The sequence below is a fragment of the Meles meles genome, chromosome 6 (assembly GCF_922984935.1).
Source record: "Meles meles chromosome 6, mMelMel3.1 paternal haplotype, whole genome shotgun sequence".
NCBI lineage: Eukaryota > Metazoa > Chordata > Mammalia > Carnivora > Mustelidae > Meles > Meles meles.
The window spans coordinates 6,460,377-6,483,976 of record NC_060071.1 but is presented as its reverse complement, the minus strand read 5'-3'; the positions used below and the strand labels follow the sequence as shown (position 1 = coordinate 6,483,976).

The window sequence follows — 23,600 nt, the reverse complement described above, 5'->3', positions numbered from 1 at the left end:
CCTAGCGTCCTCCGGGGTGACCCCCGACCCGGAGGCTGCTGCACCCCCATACTTCAGGGCCCTTAGCCTGGAGGCCCTGAGAAGCGTCTTCTCCTCTTAGGAACCCCACTCTCTTCTCAGACTGTCCCGAAGCCCTTCACGTGGCTGGGGCAGAGAGCCATCTGGGGCTCAGGTTGAGGTGTTGGAATCAGGGGGACCTGGACTCCAGTCTCACTCTAGCACCATCTTTAATAACCCTGTGACCTCCGAAGGGTTACTTATCACCCAGGCCTCAGTCTCCCCACCTGTGAGATGGGTGTGCTAACAAGTTTCCGTCAGGGTGGCTGAGAGGTCAAAGAGGGAGCCTCATGCACTCAGCACGGCGTCCTGCACACAGCTGGCATCAGTCCGTGGCTGCTGTCATCATGTGGGAGTCAAGGCCAGGAGCAAAGCCGGGGTGCAAACTCAGATGGGGGGGCGCAGTCTCTGGGAACCCGTGCAGTCCGGCTGGAAACGCCAGGCTCTGCAGTGCTGCGTGGTTTTTTAGGACAAGCCTCGCAGGCGCCAGCAATTTTTAGATGTCATCCCGGATCAGGAGAGGAGAGAGAGCGAGTCTGGGCAGCAGGGGTCTGGACCCAGGTGTCTCCCTCCATAGGGCCCGGAGCACGGAGGCGACCGATCGACCCCTGCCCTCGGTACCCTCCCTGCACAGCTCTCAGGATCCAGGTCAGGTAATGGGGAGCGAGGGGAAGAGGGGTCCCGTCCCAGCCCCTCAGAGCCCGGTGTTGCGCGGGGTCTAAGCCCGCGGCAGACGGCTGGCGGGCTCCCCCGGCAGGCTCTGGGAGGGTCTCCCCCGGCGCCCCCGCCCCCGCCGACAGGCCCCTCCCCGGGCCTCGTGGGCGTGCCGCTGGGCGGGGCTGCCGGGCCGGGGGCGGGCGGGCGGCTGGGGCCCTGCTCCGCGGAAATCAAAGCCGCCGCTCCCCTCCTCGCCACGCCGCACCCCTGCCGCGCCGCCGCGCACCTCCTCCTTTGTCACAATGTTTTTCAATCCGGTGAAGCAAACTGTCCAATTAGAGCCGGGGCCTCCAGCTTCCATCTCTGCCGACGTTTAATTAACATGCTCCTCTTGGCAGCTGCTGACAAGTTCCAGAAACAGGTTGTAAAGGGTTTTTGTCTTTACCCAGCATGGAAAATGAGGGGTGTTACATCGCGGGAACATGAATAGGTTGCATTTCAGCTCCCTCCTCCCGTCCTCCTCCCCGCCCCCCACTCCTCTGGCGCGGAGAATGAAGGCCTGTGTGTGTATGCATGTGTGAACGGTGAGGGGGCGGGGAGGGCGGATTCTGAGGCAGGAGAGACCTTCTCCTCCCGCTCCCCTCACCCCTTCTTCCCTGGCGTCTTTGCTCCACAAAGGGTCTGGATTCTGCATCTTATTGGCCAGCTGGCACACTTTTGCCTCACGTCTCTTTTAGCCATAGCAAACCTCGCCACGTTGATTCCCATCTCTGGGTCTCTGCCCCTGCTGTCCCTGTGCCTCTGTTGTGGTAAACTCCTACTCAGCCTCCAAAACCCTGCTCCCGTGACCCACTCTGGGAAGCCCCCCCCCCCCAACTGGATGGCTGTCAGGGTTGAGGGTGGATCCCCGGCATCAGGTCGGTCCTCAGCTAGACTGTGAGCCCCCTGAGGGTAGGAAGTGTTAGTCTGCCCAGGGTGGTGGCTGGCTGCAGGAAGTGGGGAGAGCGAAACAGCTGAAGCTTCTCCCACTGTGGAGGGAGGGAAGGCTGGCTTGGCAGGGAGGATGGCGGGAAAGCTTGGGGTCAGGGGATTGGCCTGAAGGAGCTTCCCCCCATTCTCCCACCCTGCCTGAGTACCCTTGAACCGGAGCACGGTCACATGAAGGGCACAGTAAACGTGGGTGTGTTTCTGGGATGGTTGACGTGAAGTCAACCTTGGAGAGAGGCCCCAGCCCAGAAGTGAGCCTGGAAGGGGGCCCCAAGCTGGGCAGCCTCCAGCACCCCAAATTCCTCCTCTTCAGCCTGGAATGATTTCCCTTGCACTGTGGGTGGCGGGGTGGTGTGGGAGGCCAGGACTGGGGCAGGAGGCCAGGTCTCTTGGGTCCTTTTCTCCCTCAGATTGGCCCTGTTGAAGTATTCAAACCCATTCTACAAAGAATACCAAGAACGTTTATTCACAGAGGCCACCATCTGCATGGCACAGAGTGGGGACGCAGGGAGCAAGGGAGATGCTGGCCGAGGGGCAGGCAGAGAGTGGAGGAGCCCAGCAGTTGATGGCCGGCAGCTGAGTTGTCTCCAAGGAGGGCTCGGGTCCACGGCCAGCTCCCAGCCGCACTCCTGCCTGCTTTTCCCAGGATGTGGCCACCAAGACCGCTGGAGGCAGGTCTCCTCAGCCAGAACTGGCTTGGATGCCCACTTTGTCTATAGCTCTTCCTTCTCCATTCTCAGGCAGGACCCCTGGGATGAAGGGGAAGGGAAGGGAGGCACCCTGTGCCAGGCCAGCAGTGGGGTGCTGCTCGCCTTGCTCTTGTGTTCCCAGCTTGGTCAGCACGGCTCCTGTGGGAGCACCGGGACAGTCTGTGGAGCCTGTAGGGAGAGAGCCAGGAGCAGGTGGCCACTGTGGGTCCTGCTGTAGGCCCTCGGGCCCCTTTAACTTTTCTGGACAGGGTGGGCATTAGAAGCAAGGGGTCATAGCCTCACTCTTCCCTATCCTTAAGTCCCAATATCCTCTCCGGCCCCATCACTCAGCCTTTGGCCCCAGACACAGCTCTTTCCAAGCTCTGGCCTCGCAGGGGATCAGACAGTACTACTGAGTACAAAGGAAATGACCTGCAGGGATGCCATGCCTCCCACTGGCTCTGTGGGGCCTCGAAAAGCCTGAACTTCTCTGAGCCTTCATTTTCTCATCTATTAGAAAGAGGGAAATAGTTGCACCTGTCGAGTGGAGCTCTCTGCAGGGTGAGATGCAAAAGGCAGGGCTTGGAGCATTCCACAGAGGAGCAAGGGAAGGTGAGCTGATGGGAAGAAGAAAGGAGGAGAGAGAAGAAAGGAAGAACTAGCTTGAGCTGCTCGACTGAACAGAGCCAGACCTGTCATTTTCACTTTTAGAGATGAGGAAATGAAGGCTCTGTCTCTGGGTGAGGAGGGCCTCAAAGTCACAACCGGTAAACAGCAAAGCCAAGTGTGTAGCCAGATCACCTAGATCTTTTAGTGCCTTCCACGTACTCTTGTGCCTGTCTGGCTTGCTAGGAGTCTCACTCTGAGGCCACCAACCCCACGTGCCCACCCCAATCCAGGCAGGAGGGGTGGATTTCTTGATGCTTTCTTTTTGCCCCTTTACTGGTGGCATCCAATTCCCAGAGCAGGGGTGGCGGGGGGGGGGGGTGGGCACAGGGAGGACCTGCCCATGCTCACCTGCTTCTCACCTGGCCTGGGAGTTTAAGGTTCTGAGGGCTTGAGGGTCGAGTCCTCAGGATGCAAGACCAAGCTCTTTGGCTCCTCAGGCGTCTGCGGAGAGAGGAGGGCAGCTCAGGGGCCTTGTCCCAGGCCAGGCGGGTGTCTGTGGTAGGACTAGAGCAACCTGGCCAAGTCTGGAGGGGAGGATGGTGTGTGGCGGGCGCCACCTTGTGATCACTGTGCAGAGCGCATGCAGAGAAGCAGGGCAGTCCTTCACACAGGTATCCTCCCCTCTATATCGGGTTAGCCACTGTCCAGGGTGCTGGGGCTCTGCAAGGACGAAACAGGGTCCTTGCCCCACTTAGAGCAATGGGAAAGCGTTCCTGTGATGGGCACAGTGACAACAGGAGCTGCAAACGCACGCGAGAGGCTGATAACCCGCCTGGGGGGTGGGGGGTGGAATTCTGGTTGTGCAGAATGAACCCGCTTTTGAAAGATGAGGGGAGATGTGCCAGGAAGAGACAGCATGGTAAGCTCCCTGAACACCAGGCAGGTCCAAAAGTGAAATGGGGTGAGATGCAGGGGAGGCCGGAAATGGATGGGTAGCTGGAGTGGGGGTGCACTGGCTTCAAGGCTTAGATTTAATCTTAAAAGATGGCCTCATCAGAGGTCCTGGGGAACATCTGTCTCACCACATCCTCTGGAAAGCCACCTCATCTCCCAGGTAAAGCAGCCAGAGGCCAGGGGCCAAACGGATGGCCTGATGGTGGCTCACTTCCACGGACACAGAATTAGATCTCAAAACGGAGCATTGCTGTAGGGTATGCAGCAGCTAGAATGTGTGAACTAAGAATGATAAAGATCCAAACAGAACCAAGAGGGAACTCCTCTGTAGGAGAATTGATAAGATGTTTTAGTTTATTTCATTAGTGGCAAATCCATGTGATTTCTCACGGTCGTGTCTAAAATAGTTTACGTTCTGACTTTAAATACGGAATGAAAATAATGCTGCTAAAAGAAGAAAGTTTATTAAGAATGTAATGACACAGGGGCGCCTGGGTGGCTCAGTGGGTTAAGCCGCTGCCTTCGGCTCAGGTCATGATCTCAGGGTCCTGGGATCGAGTCCCGCATCGGGCTCTCTGCTCAGCAGGGAGCCTGCTTCCTCCTCTCTCTCTCTCTCTCTCTCTGCCTGCCTCTCTATCTACTTGTGATCTCTCTCTGTCAAATAAATAAAATATTAAAAAAAAAATCCTACCCATGTTTAAAAAAAAAAAAAAGAAGGTAATGACACAGAATACTTTTTACAATAGAGACACAGAGAGAGAGTGAGTGAGCAGGATCCCAAATTGGGCATAAATCTCTGCTAAGAAAAGTCTTGGCTGATTTAAAAAAAAAAAAAGACTGGAGGAACATAGACCCAAAATATTAACAGTACTTGAATTAGGGTGATGGGATTTCTTTCTATTTTTCTCTATTTCCCGATTTCTCTTAATGGGTTTCTATTCATTTTATAATAGACATTTTAAAGAGAATGAATTAAAAAATGTTATTAGTTGTGTACATGAAATTGGCTTGTAGTGGATATCAGTGAAAATGACCCAAAAAACTTTCTGATGTGGTTTTAAAATTACGGAGCCAAATGAAAGGGGGTGATGGGCAGACCCGAGTCACAGGGGCCACAGACACAGGTTATGTCCTGCTCCGTGTCATGAGGGGAAATGCAGGTGGCTGTCATCCCCCCATCATCTAATGCCAGTAAACACCTGCAACAAGGATCCGTTGGGAGGGAGCCCTGCCTCAAGTCATAGAAAGCCCAGATTGTGTCATGTTTTTAAAGAAACGAAGTTCGGTGACATCTTACTACTTTCAGCTTCTAGAACAATGTTTCTCAAGTTGAGTTTCTGTACCAGTACTTCTCTGGATGCTGGAAGCAATGGAACGTCACTCAGTTTTCTGGGCCAGAATCAGCTGGGAACTTGTTCCCATGAGGAGGCCCTACTCAGTGACAGTTCTGGGCTGGCACCTGGGAAGCTGCCACACTTTGGGAATGACTGCTCTAGAATAAAGCCTTTGGCCCGAAGGAGACACACAGCCTCTGGATGGAGTAGGGTGATGCAGGCTCTGTCCCCAACCCTCAGCTTCCGGTCCCTCAGACCCCAGCTCGGCTGATGCGGGCCGGGTCTGTGGAGAAGGGATATAACTCCCTTTGTGCAGGGGAACCAGTCTCTGGAACTCACCTCCCAGTAGACAGAATCCTCAAAGCAGTTCTCATCAGCAGGTTGTCCCCAGACTGGCAGTTTCAGGATAATTCCTAAGGAAAGTTGGGGGTCACACAAGGTCAGGAACCACTTCCTTTTAGCCTACCCAGCCCTTCCCCTTAGCTGAGAAGCACCCCCTCCCCACCCCACAACTCAGTCCCAAAGCCACAAGTGCACAGGATTCTTGTGGGCTCCGGGCTGACCTCTGGGTTCCCCACCCACAGCAGCCCTGCCTTCTCTGGCCCAGCCACTTCCACTCACCCACGATGCCGCCGCCCACCAGGGCCATGGCCAGGGACACAAAGAGACCAGCAGCCTGAAACTTGCCCTGCATGCTTGCGTTCCAGTTAGTCTTGAAACCATCAAAGCCGAAGGCAAGGGCAAGCCTAGGGTGGAGAGGTAGAGATCAGGGCATATCAGGGCTGCACAGCAAGGCCAAGAAACCCCTTGCTGTCGCCCACAAATGTGAGCGGGCACCAAGGCTCTGAGCCTTCCCGTATGCACTGGACAGATCAGATGGTTTCTAAGACTCACGAAGAGGGGCAGAGTTTGGGGAGAGAGACCCATGGACAGTGGTTCAGGTTGGGGAAGGCTGGGGGAGAGACGGTATGTTGGACCCCAGAGGAACAGCAGGAAGGAGGAATGGAGAAGGAAGGAGGGAGCTCAGGCTCCCCTGTCCCTCCTCCATACTTACCCGTTTATTCCATACACATCGGTGGTGGCGCAAGACGCCGTCACGGCACCCACGATGGCACCGATGATGCCGGGAATGCCGTGCAGGTTGTGAATGCCGCACGTGTCCTGGATCCGCAGCCGGGACTCCAGGAATGGCTGGACAGGGGAGACGGGTGCTACTCAGGCCCTGAGCAGTGGCAGGGGTGTGGGGAGGCCCCAAATACACGCAAACCCAGGATCCTCCAGCCCTCAGACCCTGCCTGGGGTCCTCACCGTCAGGTACACAAAACCCAGGGTGGAGATGATGCCGCAGATGAAGCCAACGATGAGGGAGCCATAAGGCATGAGCATCATTTCAGCGGCCGTCCCCACGGCCACCCCTCCTGCAAGCGTGGCGTTCTGGATGTGCACCTGCGTAGAGGGCGGGCAGGGCGGGCCGGAGCTCAGTCCTGTCCCCAGAGCCCGCCCGCACCAGCACGCCGTGTCTGGGGGCTGCTGGCGCTGGGAGGCCGGGATGACTCCGAGGGCATCTCGCAAGCCCACACAGCGCAGAGGGCGCTGGCCTGGGTCCCGCTCCTGTGCTCTCTGCACACTGGGCACCCCCACCAGCAGGCTGGTCATCGCCCATGGACATAGATCGGCGTAATTATGTCAGGGTGGGTGAACCCTCTTGGACATCTACATGTTCCCTCTAGCTCTGTGTGCGCAGGTGCGCATGTCTGATGAGCTCTGTACCCACGTCTGCTGACGTCAGGTGCCCGTGGGGCCCCACGCATGCGCACACGCCCATGCCGGCGTCTGAGGGCCTGCATCAGCGCCCGCTGATGCTCTCTGGGGGCCGACCGCTCCCGGTACGTGCTGCCTGCTGTGGGGAGGATTTCAGTCCGTCTCCACAACCAGCCCAGGAGGTAAGGACAGTAATCTTTGGACGTTTGCAGAGGAGGAAATGGAGGTGCAGGCAGACCACAGAGCTTGCAAGGGGGAGAAAGGTATCTTGATCCGGGTCTGTGCGGAGCCGGGGACCCCTGACTTTGACCCTATTCTGTGTCCTTGTCTGCACGGGGGTGTTGGGCGCACACAGGGTTTGTCTGATTCTTTTCCCTCTGATGCGAGCGTCCCTACCTCTCTGTGTGGTGAGTGTCCCCGCACACATATGCCCGCGTCAAAAAGCTAGTGTCAGACTGGGAAATAGAGAGGCGGTCTTCTTTTTATAGAAAAATCCACCAACACCTATGGGGTTTGGCCCCTCCCCACTAAAGACAGAATGGTCTGTCCCAGTGGTGGGAGAGGAAGGACACTGTGAAACCATATCTCCCCACAAACCTCCCCAGGGGAGTGGACAGACATCAAAGGGGTCCCTTTCTGAGGGTATGGGGCGGGGCAGGTGGAGGCAGCTTTAGGAAGGCTGAGGACCAGCGTTTGGAGGATCGGAAGCCCGACAGAGGAGAAATGCCCCCGGCAGCTGGACCAGGCTGGTCAGATGGGGCCCTCAGCCCAGAAGAGCTATGAGCACCCCAGGCTGGGAGAAGGAGAATGAGGAGGAGGAGACGTTCACCCAGAGCAGCCAGTGTAACAGAATCTGGGAATCTGGTTCTGGGCTGTGCGGAAAACCAGCTGTGGAATCCAAACAAATCACTTCTCCCCGAGACTCAGTTTTTTCATCTGCAGGATGGGTGTGATCACCCTGCTGCTGCCTGCCTCACAGAGTCGTTGGCCGGACATGGTAATCAGTGCCCACCGGGCACAGGCAGTCATAGTCACACCTCTCCCCAGGGCTCCTCGGTCTCCCCCCTTGTCCCCCACCACTCACCATGTCCAGCTTGCCCTTCTTGTGCAAGGCGCTGGACAGTGCTACCGAGGTGAGCACGCAGGCTGCCAACGAGCAGTAGGTGTTGATGGCAGCTCGGTGCTGGGCGTCTCCGTGGTTGGACACAGCTGAGTTGAAGCTGGGCCAGTACATCCACAGGAAGAGGGTGCCTGGCCAGACCAGATAGGGCCGGTGGGCCCGGGGGGAAGAGGTGTTAGATGGGCCCAACAGAGCTTAGGCAGACTTCCTGTCCTTTAGTTCCAGCGATGTCACAGGCCTCATGTGCCCCAGGAGTAGTTTCCCACCCCTGCAGCTTTACTCATGCTGGGGGTTCTTCCCAGAACATCCTTCCTGCCTAACTTCCACTCAGTCCTCCTCCGCTCCAGGAAGTCTACCCCGGGCCCATAACTGGGATAAATGCCTCCCTCCTTGCTCCCATGGCATCCTGAGGGAGAATCTTTTCCCAGCTGTAGTGAGATCATCTGGTAACATTGCCATCTCTTTCACCATACTGTGAGGAGCTCCTTGAAGGCAGGGCTGGGTTTTAGGAGACCAGAGTGGGTGGTTGGGATGTATTCTCTGGAATGAATGGACACAGGAAGTAGGAATTCACACCTTGCCCTAGCCTAGGGGATGGACTGACCAGTTTATGGCTGCTGCCTCATCTGCCTTGGGGCATCCTAGGGAATACAGGGCAAGTGACCAACTTCTTCCAGCCCCACAGGAAAAAGGGAAAACACCTGGGATCCTGGAGGTGTCTACAGGCAACCCCTCCTCTGCCTTTCCCCCAAGGGAACTGCCTGCCACCCACCAGACCATGTGGGGATCAGGTGTAATTATGGTGGCCTGAACTCCTCCTGGAGACCCTCACCTGTTAATGGGGGTTCTCACCCATCGTCGCAGTGCTCTGGCATCGTGATGGCCTGTAGCCACCAGGGCCATCTTCCCCCATCCCGGTGGCCCTCATTCATTATAGTAGCTCTCACCGATCATGGCAAAGAGGTCCGAGTGATACACCGCTTTCTGCCTCTCCTTGCTCTGATGTAGGCCGGGCCGGTAGAGGATCCAGGTCACTGTGAGCCCAAAGTAGGCGCCAAATGTGTGGATGGTCATAGACCCCCCTGCGTCCTTTACCTGGGGGGTAGGGATCTGTCAGACTCTGATACCTTCTCTCTCTTCCAACTATTAGCACTTTCCTTGCCCACCCCCGTGAAACACACCCCCCCCACACACACAGAGCTCTATCTCTCTGACCCCACAAGCTGCAGGATGGAGCTCAGGGCCCCCCTAGACCAATCAGTTGGGAAGGGGAGAAAGTGGGGATCCCTGAGCCCAAGCTGTGAGCCTGTCAGCAAAATGCCAGGGCATTGTCCCCCAGCAGATGGGATTGTGCCCAGATGGGGAACCCCAGGCTCGGAGAGGACCTTGCTCAGTCATGCAGCGGGAAGAGGTGAAGCAGGGCTAGAGCCCAGGCCCAGCCCCTGTCTAGTTTGTCACCCACTAGCTTCTACTGTGTCTCGATTCCTGGGAGCCCTGCCCTTCCCTCTGGGCCTCCCCTCTCCACATTGCTTCCTCCGCAGCCACTCCTGGCTCAGCTCCAGTCCATCTAGAAAGCCACTCCTCATCTCCCCGGCCTCCTGCCAATCTTGTTGCCTGACAACTTCCTGCTGACCGCCCGCCCCCCAGTCCATCCCCACCCCACCCTCCTCTGTCCCCTATAGTCAGAGCACGCAGATCGGTTTCTTCCTCTTCTGTCCCCTTCTGCCCTACCCCACTCTGTGCCTCAAGTTCCCCCTTCACTAAGTGGGGGAGACCAGAGTGCCTTATTTAGTAGGGCTGTCTCAACAGTGAAACTAGACAACTCGTGTCTGGCACCTGGCAGGTGCCTGGTACCCCACAGGGGTTTGGTTGACTTCGCCTTCCTCCCTGTGCCCCTACTTCCAATCTCTTTAGCCTCCTCTTCCTCCCCACTCCGAACCAGTCTCAGGGGAAATTCCAATCAGAACCACACACTTCCTCCTTCACTGTAGGTGGGGAAGCCCCGGCAGAGAGGTTAAGTGTGTTGTCCAAGGTCACAGAGCTAGTTAGTTGTCGGCAGAGCTGGGCTTCCTGGTTCCCAGCCTGACGGGTGCCTCTATTAGCTCTGGGACCTGGGCTGAGCCCCTTAACCGCGGAGCCTCAACTTTCTCTTCTGTAAAGTGGGGATAATAATTGCGCCTATCTCAGAGGTGAGGATTAATGAGGTAAGCCATGTGGGCATGGGACCAGCCAAGGGCAAGTGCTCCTTGCATGTCAGCAGGGACTTGGCACAGAGACGGACTCAAAGGTTGTCATGCATTCAAAGAATTTCCGTAGCAGGTCGGGAGGATTTTTGAGACCCTCTTAACTTGTGCCCAAGATTCATTCTTGGCATACCCTCTTCCAGCAGGTCGGCCCACTGGAAACCTCTCACCGTGGGCCTCCCTCAAGGCCTAGGCACTCACTGTTCCCTCTGCCTCACTCCTTCGCCTGGTTGTTTCCCACTTGACTTCTAGCTTTGACATCTCTTCTTCCAGGAAGGCTCTCCGACCTGTCCTGCTGGTTCACACCCCCCCCCCCACCTTTAAGGCCATCAAGGCCCTGACCCCACTCCTCATTATACTATGTGGTTACTGTCTACTGACATCTAGCTCCCTCTCTAGATTGTGAGCTCCTTAGGGTCTAAAGAGGTCTGCCCACCTATGTATGAGGCGCCAGGAGCATTGTCCGATGTGTGGTCAGACTCCAAAATGCATTTACTTGGTAGATATTTGTTGAGCCCTTATTAAGCATTGAACTAGGTACTGGAGATCCCGACGGCCCAGACACATCAGGTTTATCAGAAAAGGAGAAAGTTTACGAAGAAAATGAACCAAGTCAATGTGAGAGATAGTGACTTGGGGTGGGGGGCAGTAAGATAGAGGCCAACACTGTGGGTGGGAGAGAATCTGGGGGGGCCTCTCTGAAGAGTTATATTCCAGCTGAGACCTCAGTAATGAAAATGACGGAGGGACGAGCATTCCAAGCAAAGGGAATAGCAAGTGCAAAGGCCCTGAGGTGGGAACCAAGCATGATGTGTTGAAGAGCAGACAGCAGGGTGCGGCCAAGGCATGGAGAGATGGGGAGAAAGTAGATAATAAGCTTGGAGGGAAAGGCTGGGGGCAGGACATGTGGGGCTTTATAACAAATCTGGATTTTACTCAAAGTGAAATTTTAAAAACCACTGGAGGGTTTTGATCAGGGGAATGGTCTTACATGCATTATTAACAGGTCTCCATGGCTGCTGGCGGAGATTGGCCTGAGGGAGCGAGGAGGGCAAGGCTGAAGATAGGGAAATGAGTTAGGAGAAAGAGATATGGTGGCTTGGACCAGGCTGGTGGCTGAAGAAAATGACAAAATGAATGACTGAATATAGTGGGATCTAAACGAGAAAACAAAACAAAAACAAAAAAATCTCTACCCCTTGTGGGGGGCAGAAATGTGCCAGGCAGAGTCCAAATGTAGAGGAGTTGGGGGCTAAGAAATGGACGAGGTCCCTGAATGACCTTCACCCCTGCAAAGGTACCAAAGAGGTATCTGAGCTAGAGTCAGAGGTATAAGGTGCCCCTTACTTGGGCCATTGAATCGGCCGACTTCAAGGTGCGTCATTCCTGCCATAGTCCACGTGAATGTCATCTCTGGAGTTGTGCAGGACACAACTTATGCAGCTGTCCATGTCTACCATGGCTTTTTCCCTAGGATCCTTCCTTACAGACGTGCCTCCCCCCCCCCCCAATATACTGTGTCCTTTTCTTGGCAGAGCAAACTGGGAATGAGGTGTGTGTGTGTGTGTGCAGGAACACCCACTCTTTCCATCTGATATGCTGGAAAGAGAAAGGAGGGAGAAAACCACCATATGAGGAACCCCTGCTCTGCCAATGTGCTGATCTGATTGTCTAGGTGGACCACCATCCCTGCCCAAATAAATGTCATTACTCTCCTTTTAATGATAAGGAGACTGAGGTTCAGAAGGTTAAGTGACAGGCCAAGGGTGAACTGAATCCATCCAGCATGCCTCCCTAGCCCTCCTTTTCTCTCCACCCCATGTGTACCCCTGAACCGCCATCCTTGAGCCCTGCTCACCTCTAGCAGACTGAGGAGGATGTACTCATTCACTGAAAAGAGGGTCACTTGGAAGAGAGTCATGATGAGTAGCTGGACAGGGCTGACTTTGCCCAGAATTGCCCCAAAGGCCACACACACAGAGCCCACGCAGAAGTCCGCATTGATGAGGCTGTGGGGAGACAGGTCAGGGGAGGGTCTGAGGCAACAGCAAAAAGTGGCACTCTGAGTCCCGGGTTTGAATCTGGATGTTGGCCATCTGTGCATTTGGCTTTGTGGCTTAACCTTTCTGAGCCTCAGTTTCATGGTGTGGTCACGAGCACACAGTATCTTTTTTTTTTTTTTTTTTTTAAATATTCTGTTAGTCACCATACAGTACATCATTAGTTTTTGATATAGTTTTTGATATAATGTTCCATGCTTCCTTGCTTACATATAACACCCAGTGCTCCATGCAATCTGTCTCCTCCTTAAAACCCATCCTTGGGTTCACCCATTACCACCTGCCCCCCCCCCCCAGCACAGAGTATCTTAAAGCTATTCTAGGAGTGAAAAGAAACAGCACGTGAAAAGACCATCACAGCCGTGGCACGTACCAGATGCCACACCCTTCCTCCATGGCTCCCATCCCAGTGCTCCCTCAGGGAGCTTGTGTTCAAGGCACCCAAGTCATCTGGCTGCTGTTCTAGGACATGCCCCTTATGTGAGGGCTTGTCCTGCCCTCCATCCTCTACCTGCCCTTCCAGAACAACCTCTGACTGCCTCCTTTTTCAGGAAGCCTTCCTCGATTCCTCCACGCAGATGTGGTCTCCACCTCTAGACGCTTATCTCTCACTCCACACATGCTTCTGTCTACCAGGGCCCCGCTTGGGTTGGAGTTCTCATGACCTCCTCTTCACCTTTCCTGGGAGAGAGGATCTGTGTCCCCGGCAGAAAGAGAGGCCTTCCTGCAGGAGGTAGGTAGGGAGCTGGGGGCTGGATGGAAGGGGGCAGGAAAGCCAACAGAGAGAACAGAGGCAGAGGGGCAACTCGGTCCTTCTTAAGTCTGGACCTTGAATGCCCAGCAGCCAGCAGAAGGCTGATGGAGAGGCAGACAGTCAGGCAGATGTCGTGGGGCCAAAGGAGACCCTGGTTCCATCCACATCCCTGCCTAACCTAGGCCTTTCTGTGCTCAACCAGCAGCAAAGCGGTCAAGGATTCCAAGGCAGACTCATGAGAGTTGTTCATGGGGTGGGGGCGGGTGCAGGGACAGTAGAGGCTCCTTCCTCAAGACATTCACACCCAGAGGAAGTGCCCCTGCCCCATGCTCAGGTGTATGAGAGAATCAGGAGGTGAGAAGTAAGAAGCCAGCTAATTGTAGGGCCAGGGTGTGGAATGGGGCTGGCTGTCCGGGTCCCTCCCAAGATGAGGATGTTCATTGGAACCTCGGCTTCCCTGTGAGCCTTGTTTACTGCTGTGTCCCCATGGCCTCACACAGGGCCTGACTGAAGGAATCATGGCGGTTACTAAGTGCCAGGCAGGGAAACACCCACTAGGTACTGCATAGGCCCACCTGTACCACACCCAAACCTGAGGGGACAGGTACTATTACTAGCCACATTGTAGAGATGGAACAGGGGGGCTTAGAGAGGCTGTGTTATTTGCTTACGTTCACATAACTGACCCATCGGACAGACGTGACCATCAGGAAGGAGGGAGAGGGAGAGCAGAAAAGCCCATATCTTGGTCCATCAGTTCCCTGGAGATAGAGGCTTGCATGTCCCATCCCAGGAGGGCCCATGGAGGCTGGGGCAGAGCCTGAGGGCATCGCCCTGCGGCCGACAGGTGGGACCTGGAGGACTCCTTAGCGAGGACAGGACAGAAGCCAGAGAGGGTCTGGGGACAACATGGTCATCCAGCCCTGAGCACCAGCACTGGTTCCAGCTCGGTTGCCGGAAATCAACTCCCTGCAAACCAATTTGCCAAAATCTCAATTTGTCAAGTGACCAACTTGCCTCATAACTGGTTCACCACACACTTCCAACTCACAAAGTATATGATGATTCCCTTTGAAGATTTCTAAAACGTTGTATGCTTCTGCTTTTTCAACTAGCCATAGCTCTCTTGCTGGGCCGGACAGCTAAATATATTACAGGTGTTTTTATTCTTTGGGTCTACAGTTTTGGGAGTGAGACTTTTCTTGTGTATTTTGAACTGCATGGTGATATGCATGTCAACGGTTTTATATACAAAAGACTGACTGATTCCAACACATTTTCTATCTTGTCAACTGCTTTTCCAGTTTCTCTTAAGTCACTTAAGAAGACTTAAGTCGGGGTGCCTGGGTGGTTCAGTGGGTTAAGCCTCTGCCTTCGGCTCAGGTCATGATCTCAGGGTCCTGGGATTGAGCCCCGCATCGGGCTCTCTGCTCAGCAGGGAGCCTGCTTCCTCCTCTCTCTCTGCCTGCCTCTCTGTCTACTTGTGACCTCTGTCTGTCAAATGAATAAATAAAATCTATTTAAAAAAAAAGAAGACTTAAGTCACTGACTTAAGCTTGAGTGAATGAGTATCTTGCAAGCATTTGGCAGGTTTTAAATTTCAGACACCTGGCACATGATCCCCCGTTGGTGCCCTGGATGTGGCGTGGTGTTATGGCAATTTGCCTCTAAACCCTTTCCGTGGACTTGGTCTTCCAAGCAGGTTAATGAGTGTTCCTTCGCAAACCCGTCCCCTCGCCCTCTGGGCTCCGCCCCCGGGCACGCCCTCCCTCCGGGCCCGACCCCACTCGCGCCGGGCCCGCCCTCTGGCCCCGGGGCCCGCCCCGCGCTCACTTTTCCACGCCCACGTGAATGTAGCCTTCGTGGTAGGAGTGGAACCAGCCCTGCATGAGCAGCGCCCATTGGATACCGAAGGCCGCCAGCAGGAAGTTGAAGCCCACAGAGCTGTAGCCGTAGCGCTGCAGGAAAGTCATGAGGAAGCCGAAGCCCACGAAGATCATCACGTGCACGTCCTGGAAGCCTGCGGGGAGAGCGCAGCCCGGGGTCTCGGTGGTCTGGGCCAGCGCCACCTGGCGCAGCGCTGTCTTCCCGGACGCCTGGCCCCCAGGTAGCCTCCCTAACCCCCTCCTCCCATCTCCACATCTGGATCCCGGGGCCCAGTTGCTGCAGGCAGAACCACCACTGCCCCCAGCTTGTCCTAAGAACCTCTGGAGGGGGCTGGGCTGGGGGTACCGAGGTGAGCCTCCCACTACAGAACGCTCGTTCTAATGCCAACATACGCTGCGGCGTGCTAGAGCGCAAAATTGGCGCCAGGCTGTGGCTCACACCTAGAATCTAGGGTCTAGAACCCAGACTTTCTGCGGCCTTGCCCCCTCAACTCCGTTTTTTTAGTGCAGAGAAGTTAGTCTCCACTGGGTCTGCGTCTCTGGAGGGGCCAAGCACATGGGTTGATCATCCCCCCTCACCCCATGAATGTCACATCCCACCTCCCCCCCAGCAAGTACGCTTTCTTGCATCACAGAGACCCGATCTGGACCCCAGTTCCTCCACCTGCTGCGCAGATGACTCTGGAAAGTCAGGTAGCATCCTTGGCTCTCTGTGCCCTCTGGAATGCTTACAAAGCCTGCAGAGATTAAATGCGGGTGTGTAGGTACACCACCTAGCAGTGTCCGTCCCATAACAGGAGTTCAAACTGGACAAGTGTCATTATTTATTGTTGCTTTATTATTTATTATTCGTTAGTACTTAGACATAGGTTCGTTCTGAGTTTTGAACCAACACTTCTGCCAACTGTCGGGGTCTAGCCTTGACAGCCTACTTCCCCTCTCACAGCGGGTTTTCTCCATAAAACCAAAGGATGGATTAGCGTGATTGTAACTGTCCTCCCAGTGCTAATGTTACCTGATCCCAGAGTCCCAGAAAATTAAAATAGAGGGCAAGGACCTTTGGGAAGCAAAGACAGTTACAAAAATATAAGGCACTGTGTGGGTCTGTAGGATGCAGGAGCTAGAGCTAGATTGAAGGGTTCCCACTGGACAAATCTGGGATGGTTTGAGCGCCAAAATAATTACGTACTGTAATAAAACCATTACAAAGTAGCAACTCGGAGTAGGAAATAAGCGAGAATGTGGGGAAGGCTCCTGATGGTAACAGAATGTGAGAGCCACAGTTAAATGTGGAATGAGCGCTGAAGTTGGAAAATTGTGATTTTCACAGTAAAGACTCTATCAATGGATGCTGAATCCAGGGGGAAATTTTTTTTTAAGATTTTATTTATTTATTTGACAGACAGAGATCACAAGTAGGCAGAGAGGCAGGCAGAGAGAGAGAGGAGGAAGCAGGCTGTCCGCAGAGCAGAGAGCCCGATGCGGGGCTCGATCCCAGAACCCTGGGCTCATGACGTGAGCCGAAGGCTCCAGGGGGAAATTTTGATGAGGAGGAGAACATTTGCATTGTCTCCAAGAATCTCCCCAGAGACTGTGAGTTGCAAGGGACTGAAAAAAAAAAAAAAAAAACAAAAACCCAGTAATTATGAAGTGGAGAAACAGGACGACTTCTCAACGGGGTGATCAAAATTAACCTTACTCATGAGGGACAGGTGGATTACCACGGGCCTTCAGATGTGATAATCTGAAGGCAACTTATCACCTGTATGGCATTCTAGCCCAGCAGGCATTATCCCAGTCTACTTACAAGGAAGATCAAACAGAAAACAAGTAATGTGCCATTAGAGGGTGTGTGTGTGTGTGTGTGTGTGTGTGTGCGCGCGCGCGCACGTGTGCTGTAGCCTCGAAAAATCAGTGTGGTAAAAGACAAAGGTGGCAGAAATGTTCCAGGTTAGAAGAGACTGAGGAGACATGCCAGCTACATTCACTACCTAACTCGGGACTGGATTCTGGATTTGACTGGGGGGGGAATGGGAGGAGAGCTGCGAAGGTCATTGTCAACAAAAGTAAAAAATAATTAGAAAATTCGGTTGAGGAAAAGAGATCGGAACCGGTTATTAAGCTATCACACAATGTAGATGGATGAAATTGATTAGCCTGGTTGTGGAAGAGAATCCCTCCATGCTCAGGACACATCCTGGGGTCGTGAAGGTGACAACAGGGCCATGGCATGTGTAACTTACGGCAGGTGGTTCAGAGGAAGCAAGTGTGTGTGTGTGAGTGTGTGTAGAAGGAGAAGGAGCAGGCGGAGGAATGGGAGTTACAGAGTATATAGTGCTTTTAATGCTACTTCTGTTGTAGCAACTTCTTGCAAATTTGAAATTCTTCCCAAGTAAAAAAAAGGGGGGGGGTCCTGCAGGACCTGCAGGGTCTTTCTTCATTCCTGGCTCCCCCTCCCCCCATGCACCAGCAGCACAGGTCTGGCACGTTCTTCAGCCCTGCTCCAGGGTCTCTGGCTGCGGCCTCCGCCAGCCCAGGATGCTGTTCCCGCAAAACGGAGGCCAACAACTTCTTTTCCCGCAGATCTCCACCAAACATGGCCTCATCACAGAGGCCCTCCTGACCCTCCCGTTTAAAGGCGGTTCGCCCCCTCCCGGCCCCCTCTTCCTTCCTTTCTAGTTCTTATGACAGTCTGCCGTTAGGTGTGTTTGTCCCGCCCACCAGACTGGAAACTCGCAGAAGGCGAGGCCATGCCTGTTTCCTTCGTGCTGCTGTTCCCCAGCACCTGGGAGAGTGGCCGGGGAGACTCTCCGTCACTGTCTGTGACGGAATGAATGATGACGGCTGTCACCCCAGCAGCACCGAGGGTGTCCGCTGAGCAACCAGTCAGGGGAGGCTGTGGTCCCTCTCCAGTCCGACACCTCCTGCGGTGCCCCGGGGTGCAGAGCCTGGCAGTGGCGCTGATGCTACAGCAGCCCTAACCTTGCCTGCCCCACCCCCCAGGTCTCCCTGGGGCCCAGGCCACGGCCACAGCCCCCTTGGCTAGCGGGCACCTGGAGGCGGCTTAGGGAGGAGGTGCTGGCATGGTGCCGGGCGGGGGCATGCCAGCTGGAGCCAGGGAGCCGTGGGTCTCACCCCGGTGGGGTGCTGTGAGCCGCTGTCTGGAGACCTGTGCGGCTCTGCACGAACCAACAGCAGCTCGGCGGAGGTTTCATGATGTGTGCGGCTGATTTCGTGTATTACCGCACTTCATGGTTTATCACGTTTCCAACTGTTGTGGGGGGATCTGAGCAAATGCATGTGAGGCTCCGTACGTGGCATCGTGGTTATTCTTGGGAAGAACGGATGGGTGGCAGACTGGAGGAGAGGCGTGAAAGAGGGAGGGGACGCTCTTCGACTCCAGTTCCAGCAGCAGGGAGGGGAGCTGGTAGGGGGGCAGGGATCTGGGAGCTGGTTGTGGAGTGGGAGGGCGGGGCCGGGTCTAGTGTTGGCCTTGGAGTTGAGAGGACCATGGTGGGGTAGGCAGGACAGGTGAGAGGGACAGAGCCTGGCTGTGCGGGGTGAAGTGGGGATCTGAGACCGGGGTGCGGGGGGGCAGGCCCGCAGATGGAGCTGTGAGTCAGAATGTGGGCACAGTGAGGGGGAGACAGCCTGCCTTTGAAGCTAGCAAGCTGGACAGAGAAGGCACTGGCGGGGGGTGGGAGGAATTCCCCGGGAAGAGGCAACGTCACAGAGGGTGGGGGCCTTTGGGCTGTTTGGTGGCGGAGAGGAACCATGTGGCGGGGGCGGAGGTTGGGTATGGTGGGGGGGCCTCCTGGGGAATAGCTTCCATTTCAGGGCTGCCTGACACCCTCCCCTTCTCGGCACACCATCTCTGCCTGCCCCCTCCTGCCGGTCCTCTGTCCTCTGTGTCCTCTCTACCCAGAGAGCTTCCCTCAAAACCAACGGGGCGGGGCCGGCATGCTGGCTTGCAGCCACGAAGGCTGCCACAAGGGGGCACCAGTACACAGCAGCTCTTACTCTCCCGTTCTCCACCCCCTTGCTGGGTCTCCAGGGGCCCCTTTTCCCCCACCTCCAGAATGTGTCCCCAGTGGAGCCGGCCTTGGCTCTGAAATACGAGTTTCCCATGCCACTGGACCCCAGCAGCTTCCTCCCCTCTGCTGCCCCGGCACAGAGAGCATGGAGCCCTGCCTTGTGCAGGTGGGTGCTGCTCCGTTCCCACTCTCTGCAGGCCAGCCAGGCCCAGACTTTCCCTTGGAGTCCTCCTGGCCAGTCCAGCACTTCCCCAAGGCTCTGTGTCCACCTCCCCCACACCTCAGAGCCGACCCAGTCACCGCACAATCTCCTGGCAATGGCACAGAGGCCCCGGGAAAGCAGGTGGGCTATGGGGTGTGAGGGCTCAGCCAGTCCCCGTCCCTGCCACTGGCGCCCAGAACGCTGGGCACATCTCTAGGGTCCATTTGGGCACCACAAGATGGAAAGAAATGCTCTGCCTGACAGAGCCTGCAAAAAGCACTTGTAAGTGGGGAAATCACAGAGGAATTTAAATGCTCACATTTAGGGACAAACTAATATTCAGGGACACACTCCTTGGCCATATCTCTAAAGAGATGCTGAGCCTCCCCTCGCGTCCCTTCAGCGCCAGAGCCCTCACTCCCCTCCGAGGACACCTGATACCAGCATTCACTGTCCCCTCACTGCCTGCCCCCAGATGGGCCCTACCGGTCCCCTGCCCTCTTCAGCTTTCCTTGAGAGCCAGCGCATTAAATAACAGTCCCACTTCACAGACGAGCATACTGAGGCTCACTCCATTTAGTGAGGGACCCAGATCTGTTGAATTCCACAGTCCAGGTTGTCTGCCCTCTGAGACTTGTGGGCAAGCTTGTCCTTTACTAAATGGAGCCGAGTCTGAGGGGGCAGGTCCCAGAATTGCAGAGCGAGCCTGGCTGCCGTGGTTTCATGAAACAGTCGTTCTGGGGTTGAAACTACGGCAGCCTCTGCCCTGGGTCATGTCCTAGAAATGCGTCCACTCCTCCCGCAGTCTTTGCAGAAAGTTTCAAGAGCACAGACTCTGAGGGCTCTTCCTTAAGCCAGCTCCCCCCAGACCCTTCCAACAGCCACTGAGGCCCCAGAGCCCTAGCCCGTGAGGAGCACGGACCTCAGAGGGCACTGTCAGGGCAGGTCCCCAGCTGGCTCGGTGCCTGCTGCCTGCTGAGGGGCCCATGCCTGGGGAGCAGTCCCGAGGCCTTCCTGAGCCCCAGCCCGAGCCAGCTGGAGCCGGACTCTTCTGGAAACCTGAGATGCCCAGCAGGCTCCACTAATCCCCCGGGGAAGGAAGGAGGCCCACACAGGTGTTGTGTGAACAGCCTAGTGCCAAGAACCCAGAAGGTACCAGAAGGGCACACCCTCATTCCTAGCCCCTGGGAACTGCCATACCGGAGCCCCACCGGTGCCGCCGGGAGGTCACCTGCCCTCTACCTCTAGCGCAATCGCCAGGTGGACCAGAAAAGGGTCAGGGGAGCGGAGAGGGGGGGACGGGAAATGTGCCAGGAGGAAGGAGAGTGAAGGGAGAGGAACCCAGGGCTCCTACGTGGGCTCTCTGGTTTCCTAGTCACTCTCCCTCCCTGGCCTTGGTCTCCTTGTGTATAAAATGGGAACCCCGACCCTGCCTTCCTCCTGGGGCGGTGGGGGCATCCAAGGAGAGAACGCACACCTGCCAGCTTGCCTTGTTGCCACTACTTGCCAAGGAGTCCCGAGGCCAAGGGTCTCTCCCTGTATTCCTCCTCTCCTCTCTGTCACTTCCTGCGTGGTGACCAAGAGCTTCTCAGCACCCATGGGGAGATGGCAGGGGAAACTCAAGCCCGCCTTGATGGCTGCCTCGTTCCCCCTTAGGAACCTCCCTCCTATCTCTTTCACAAACCCTACCCTTGGGCCACTCTGCACCACTCACGTGCTCCCCGCGTGCCTGCCCTGCTTCCCCACGCCCCCACTGTCCCACTACGTTCCAAGAAGTGGAAGAGAAGTGCCCAGAGAACCTGACCCCATTGAGGACAGGGTGTTGGGGTGCTCTCAATGAGTCTGGGAGCCCTTTGGGGTCAGAGACCCAGGATATGCAACTTGTTCCTCCAGAGCGGCTGTTAAGTCTTGGTCTCTTAGAGGAGTCGTGGTTTGCGTGTGTGTCCTGGCAAAGGACTGCTAGCATAACTCCCCCAACTCCTCACTCCAGAGTGACACTGGTTGATAAATGATATGGCCACCCCATAGGTAAGTGATTGTTGTGGGATAAATGAAGGTGGATGGGGTGGGGATAGAAGCTGGGAGATGCGAGGGCCACACTTCTTGTTGGGAAGGTTCTGTAGCTTCCATTTGAGGGCTTTGAGACTTTCCACTGCCTGGACCCATCAAGGACCCATGAGTGCCCGTGGGAGACCTTGCCTCCTGTGCTTTTCTGGGAGGCTGGCTTTTTGGCTAAGAGATCAGCAAACGCCAGCGCGAAGGAGTGGGACAGGCAAAGGAGGGTCTCCAGCTGGCCTGCCTCTCCATTTGCGGGGCCAGTCCAAGGAGAGTCAAGGTGAGCAGTGAAGGGCAGATTTAGAGTCCAAATTCTAAGGCCGCAGCTGTCAAGATCTTTTAAAACACGACCCTGAGTAGAGCCCAGTAGAGGCTGTGGTCTCAACCAGCACAGGGTACACCCCCCTTCCATCACCTCCCTTCTTCTAGGCACCCTATTTCTATTAATGTAGCCTGTGGGTAGCTTCTTCGCAGCCATTTAATACGGCTGGCCGACTGAGTTGGCCGACCCCTCACCCTCGTCTTTGTTCATGCAGGCCCTCATCCTGAACGTATGCTGGTATTTATCTGGATCTACGTGACATGTTATTTCTGGAGGCTCCCATCACTGAGGGTTTTCAAGCCGTGGAGGGAACGCCGGTTGGGAGAGGTGGCTGTTGCTGACGAGCTTTAGGGTCCGTGCCGAGACCAACAGTCCGTGACCACGTGAGCACCAACAAGCTGGAATGACTGTCATTGGCTGCTGGTGGATGGTGTGGGCAGTCGGAAAGCACACGGGTATGGAAAGAGCCCTGGGCTGGGAGTTTGGAGGTTGGGCTGACCTGAGTGACCTTGAGCCAGTTTTTCCAACTCCCGAGTCCCAGGGCATCTGTGCTCAGTCTCCTCTATTAAGTGCTCCCTTAGGAAGTGAGGGCTCCATGGCCAGCCCCGTGCCAGAGCTGGACGGGTACTATCTCGCGCCAGCCTCTCCCCAGCCCAGTAAGGCAGAGGTGGAAAGGGAGTCTCAGTGAGGTTGACCCGTGCCTAAGGCCACCCACCTGGTCAATGGCGGAATCGTGACAAAAGTGAGGTCTGGTGATTCCAAGCCCATGCTCTTAAGCACAGTAGCACAGACGCCAGAGAATTCAGGATGCCCCTTCTTCCTCTCCAAGCCAGAAGAGGAGAGGTGCCGTGGCCCGTATGCCTCTCCCTGCACACCTCTCCCCACAGCCATCCTGCAGCCCTTGACTTGGGACCAAGACCAGCCCAAGATTTGAGACCTTGACTTGACCGGCAACACTGGACAAGGGAACCGGTGTCACCCCCTGGCTGGTGACTGAGATGGGACTCGGGTCTTTGGAGGACAAGTAGGGCCCTCTGACAGGGAGGTTGGAGGAATCTGATGGCCCCCGGAGGGAGCTCCCCCTGGGGAGTTTTCCCTCTTCGTTTAACGCAGGGAAAATGAGTTAGTGTGCACGTGGCCCTTTCTCAAGCGAGCTCTCCAGAGGCTGGCGGGGGCGCGGTTGGGAAGGCTGAGTGGGGAGGACCACGGGGCTCCAAGGGAGGGAGCAGGGAGGACCAGCATCTTCTCCTGCTCCAGCGCCGTCCCGCCCTCTGTTCCCGAGCAGCCGACTGTGCAGGTGCAGCGAGGCAGGGCTCTGGGCGCGGGGGCGCCGCGGGGACCTGCGGGGATGCCTCTGGGCGGCCTGCGGGGTGGCCGGACTTACTCGGGTAGCGGTAGTAGAATTCGTTCTCCAGGTCGCTGGTGTTGTGTTGCGCCTTCCTGTCGGTCCAGTGGGCGTCGGCATCGGCCTCGTAGCGCACAAACACGCCGAAGAGGACCACCATGGCCACCTGCAGGAGCAGGCAGGTGACCGGCAGTCGCCAGCGGAGGTTGGTGTTCCAGACCATGCTGCGGCGAGGGCGGGGCGCCTGGCCGGGGAGGGCAGCGGGCAGTTCGGACCCACGCTCGCAGGCGGGAGAGGCTTTTAAGACCCGGGAAGGGGCGGGGCGGCCGCGGTGGGTGGCGGAACAGCTGACCCGGGTGCCGCCCGCAAGCTCGCCCAACCGGCGAGGGGACCCGCGGGCTCGGGGCTCGCCTCCCCCCGGGGGCCTTCCCGAAGCTCCAGGGCCCCTGAAGCTCCCGGTCCAGGGCCCGAGGGGGCAAGTGGGCGGGGATCTAGGCGCCCCAACCTCCGCGGGTCCCCTCGATGCCCGGG

The 23,600-nt window shown here is 56.2% G+C and overlaps 1 protein-coding gene across 6 annotated transcripts; it reads right to left on the bottom strand.

Annotated features, from left to right (window-relative positions):
- Positions 1-1,028: 1,028 nt before the first annotated feature.
- On the bottom strand, positions 1,029-23,331 carry RHCG (Rh family C glycoprotein). Of its 6 annotated transcripts, none has more exons than XM_046007231.1 (11): positions 23,109-23,331; positions 15,059-15,245; positions 12,270-12,420; positions 9,116-9,263; positions 8,133-8,299; positions 6,596-6,733; positions 6,342-6,478; positions 5,909-6,033; positions 5,627-5,700; positions 3,419-3,500; positions 1,029-1,112 (listed from the first exon to the last, which is right to left on the bottom strand). In XM_046007231.1, exons 1-10 carry the CDS (start codon positions 23,290-23,292, stop codon positions 3,432-3,434), a joined length of 1,380 nt encoding a protein of 459 aa, XP_045863187.1. In that variant the 5' UTR covers positions 23,293-23,331; the 3' UTR covers positions 1,029-1,112; positions 3,419-3,431. The 6 variants fall into 6 exon arrangements, with proteins under 6 accessions (XP_045863187.1, XP_045863186.1, XP_045863184.1 ...); XM_046007230.1 differs by having other exon boundaries at positions 1,032-1,115; XM_046007228.1 differs by having other exon boundaries at positions 1,039-1,112; positions 3,408-3,500.
- Between the last annotated feature and the right edge of the window lie 269 nt (positions 23,332-23,600).

What these genes read in the sequence shown, in the direction of transcription:
- RHCG (XM_046007231.1), bottom strand. Translation starts at nt 23,292, where the DNA reads ATGGTCTGGAACACCAACCTCCGCTGGCGACTGCCGGTCACCTGCCTG. An exon ending in AGAAGGGCAAGCTGGACATG is followed by an intron (nt 6,734 to 8,132) that starts GTGAGTGGTGGG and finishes CCCTCTACGCAG; the next exon opens with GTGCACATCCAGAACGCCAC. An exon ending in AGGATTCTGTCTACTGGGAG is followed by an intron (nt 3,501 to 5,626) that starts GTGAGTTCCAGA and finishes CTCTCTCCGCAG; the next exon opens with ACGCCTGAGGAGCCAAAGAG.